At 28.6% G+C, this 3610-nt stretch overlaps 1 protein-coding gene across 1 annotated transcript; it reads left to right on the top strand.

Annotated features, from left to right (window-relative positions):
- Window positions 1-1220: 1220 nt before the first annotated feature.
- On the top strand, window positions 1221-1697 carry LOC103309299 (death-associated inhibitor of apoptosis 1-like). Its single transcript, XM_008184387.2, has one exon. The coding sequence runs from the start codon at window positions 1287-1289 to the stop codon at window positions 1680-1682; it is 396 nt and encodes a 131-aa protein (XP_008182609.1). The 5' UTR covers window positions 1221-1286; the 3' UTR covers window positions 1683-1697.
- The last annotated feature ends 1913 nt before the right edge of the window (window positions 1698-3610 follow it).

The raw sequence follows: 3610 nt of genomic DNA on the forward strand, positions 1-3610 counted from the left end.
GCTGATACAGCTATAAAAGCATTATACTCAAAAATAATACACGTCATATGTTTGGCTCACGGAATGCATAGAATAGCAGAAGAAATACGTAGTCATTTCCCAAAGATAGATAAATTAATATCGAGGGTAAAACAAGTGTTTTTGAAAGCATCGTCTCGTACTATATTATTTAAAACTGAAGCTCCTGGAATTCCACTTCCGCCGGAGTCTATACTAACACGCTGGGGGACATGGCTACAAGCAGCTTCATACTACTGTCAATATTTTAAAGAAATATACAAAGTTTTACAACTTCTTGATTCGAGCAATGTGGTTTCTATTAGAGAAGCTAAAATCATTGTAAGTAACGGTTCTGTGGAAATGAACTTAACTTTCATTCATGCAAATTATGGTTTTTTACCAACAACAATAACACAACTCGCGAAAAACAAAAACTCCCGCTACATGAATCAATAGTGACAGTGAAATTCGTCGAAAATAAGTTAGAGCCCATTATTGACGAGGAGGGCTGTAATCAAAGAAAAATTTAAAAATATTTTGGAAAAAAACAGTGGTTTTAATGATTTAAAAAAAATGTAAAGCAATTTTAACTGGTGAAGCAACGTCAATGGAAGGACTACCAGAAGACTTAAATGGGAATGACTTGGCGCACATTAAATACGCACCCATAACTTCATCGGATGTTGAAAGAATTTTTTCACGCTACAAATATGTACTTACAGACAACCGTCGTTCGTTTGAGATAGAAAATATCAAGAAAGTTCTGGTTATTCAATATGCAATACATTTACAGGTATAGCGGCTACAATAATCTATATGTTTAATGAATTAAAAAAAATTAATATAATTTTTCAAATAACTTTTATTCTATAAATATTTTTAGATTGAAAAAATTACAATCCTTCAAACACAAAATACAAGCAAACATTAAGCCAAACATAAAAAATAAATTTTTTTGTATATACGTAGTAATTTTTTTTGCATATTTAATACATTTTATTTTGCGTATCTAACATATTTTCACGCATATTTTAAAATTTTTTTGTGCATATTTTGCCTTTTTAACTCTTATAACTTCCGAGCTCTACTCATAAGCGTTGGCAACACTGAACTTTTTTTATTCACTCATACTAAAATTAATTAAGCTATACATTTCAGTAACTAATAATCCGTTGTTAAACCAAGTTGTGATTTTAATTTTATTGTCTTGTTTCACTTATACATTTATCTTTTAAGTAAGAATTTTCAATTTAATTTTTTTTTCTTTAAATTAAAAAAAAAAAAACATGAACTTTCAAAAAACTACCAGCGATTACTCATCATTAGTTTCTTTAGTACGAAACCAACCATATCCGGCATATCCGCAATATACCACATTCACATCAAGATTAAAAACATATAATTTATTTCCGTCAACTATATCTCAAAACAAATATGTATTGTCTGAATGCGGCTTTATATATACAGGGGTTCAAGATATTGTAGAATGCCTCTCTTGTGGACTTATAGTACATGACTGGAAGAAGGATGACATTCCATGGACCGAACACTCGAGACATAATTCCAAATGTATTTATGTATTATTATCGAAAGGTTACCACTTTGTAGAACACATAATAACCAAATGTGGAAGAACTAAATGTAATTTTGAAACTAAATTTACCACTCGCTCAACTGCTTAAATATATGAACGATATTAAAATAAAATTTTGTATAATATTGAATAAATGATTGTGTTGTGTCTTATACAACAAACTTAGATTTTAACGTATAAAGAAAAAAATCATGTTTTAAAAATCATCCTTTTATTTTAATGACAAGACACAACTTAAAACACATTTTTATTTGTTGGTTACACCAGAGAGACTTAACATATAGTATGACTATGCGTTATCCACAACTTCTAACTTATACAGTGTTACACTTTGTGATGACATTAATATATAACACTTCACCACTATACAAAAATTGAATATAATATGAAAATGTAATGTTTTATGAAACACTATTGGTCTTTCTGTATTGTCATTGTAGACATGTAATAAAATAGCACCAACGGCAATGCTAGATGCATCAACAGTTAATTTTAATGGCAATTTAGAATCAAAATTAGCTAAAACTCTGTTAGAAATTAGCAGTTTTTTAATTTGATTGAAAGCATTATTACATTTATTAGACCAAATAAAGTCCTCTTCCTTTCTAGTCAGCTTATATAGGGGTTCTAACAACTCAGCTGAATTTGGTATATATTTGATATAATATGTAACCATACCTAAAAAACTTTTCAGCTCAGATAAGGAAATAGGTACACTAACATTTTTAATGGCTTCAATGTGTTTTTCAGTGGTATGTATACCGCTTTTGTCCAAAATATGACCCAAATATTCAATGGAATTTTTAAGAAATTTACACTTTTCAACTTTAACTTTTAAACCAGAATTTTGAAGTTTGTTTAACACAGACTCTAATCTATTATTATGTTCTGGTCTAGTTTTACCAAATATAGATATATCATCTTGAAAAACTGTGACACCATCCATGTCCCCAATAGTTTGTTCTAAGACTCTTTTAAATATGCTAGCAGCACAATTTATGCCATATGGTAGCCTAGTGAAAGCATATAATCCTAAATGTGTATTTATTACAACTAAATTTCTAGACTCTTCAGATAAAATTAACTGTGTATATGCATCTTTGAGATCAATTTTGCTAAAATAAACACCATTAGTATGTTTTGTGAATAAATAATCAATTTTAGGTAAAGGGTGTTGGGTTCCTTGTAAGACAGGGTTCAGAGTTACACTAAAATCCCCGCATAATCTGACAGCATTATCTGGTTTAAGAACTGGGACAACAGGTGTTGCCCATTTGGAATGTTCAATCGGAACTAAAACACCATTCTTAACCAATCTATTGATTTCAATTTCCATTTTGTTTCTTAACGCAAAAGGTAAAAATCTGGGTTTAAAAAATTTTGGTGTACAATTTCGGTCTACAAAAAGAGTAATTTTATATTTTGAGAAAGTGCCTAAACCTTTTTCAAAGACCTTTGAGTACTTTTGATATAATGATTTTATATCTTTAGGTTCTTCGTTAGTATATAACAAATTTGTATAATTAACATCTTGAGTTATAAATCCACAGATTAAGTTTTTTAAAATCATTCCTACCAATAAGTGGAGGTCCTCCATTTTTAATAACATACAAAACAATTTGGCCTTTATTAGAATTACATTCAAAATTTAAATGAAGTTTGCCTAAAATTCTTACCAATATAATCTTTTAAAATAATATCATTTTCATTTAATTTAATGTAACTAAAATTTTCTAAATAACAACTTTCACCTACAAGAGAATGCAAACTACCAGTATCAATTTGAAATTTAATGTTCATGTCATTTAGTAGTAAATTTAATTCTAAAGGTTCTAATGTTTCATTACTTGGTTCAGAAATTAATTTGAAAATGTCTGATACACCCAAAAAAATGTCATCGTCATCAGAAGCAATATTTTTATTTTCTATATAATGAGTATTGTGAGTTTTATTTTTTTGATTAAATTTATTTTTATTTTTACACATGGGAGCTAAATGTCCCACTAAATGACATAA

The sequence above is a fragment of the Acyrthosiphon pisum genome, chromosome A2 (genome assembly GCF_005508785.2).
Source record: "Acyrthosiphon pisum isolate AL4f chromosome A2, pea_aphid_22Mar2018_4r6ur, whole genome shotgun sequence".
Taxonomy (NCBI): domain Eukaryota; kingdom Metazoa; phylum Arthropoda; class Insecta; order Hemiptera; family Aphididae; genus Acyrthosiphon; species Acyrthosiphon pisum.

What these genes read in the sequence shown, in the direction of transcription:
- LOC103309299 (XM_008184387.2), top strand. Translation starts at nt 1,287, where the DNA reads ATGAACTTTCAAAAAACTACCAGCGATTACTCATCATTAGTTTCTTTA.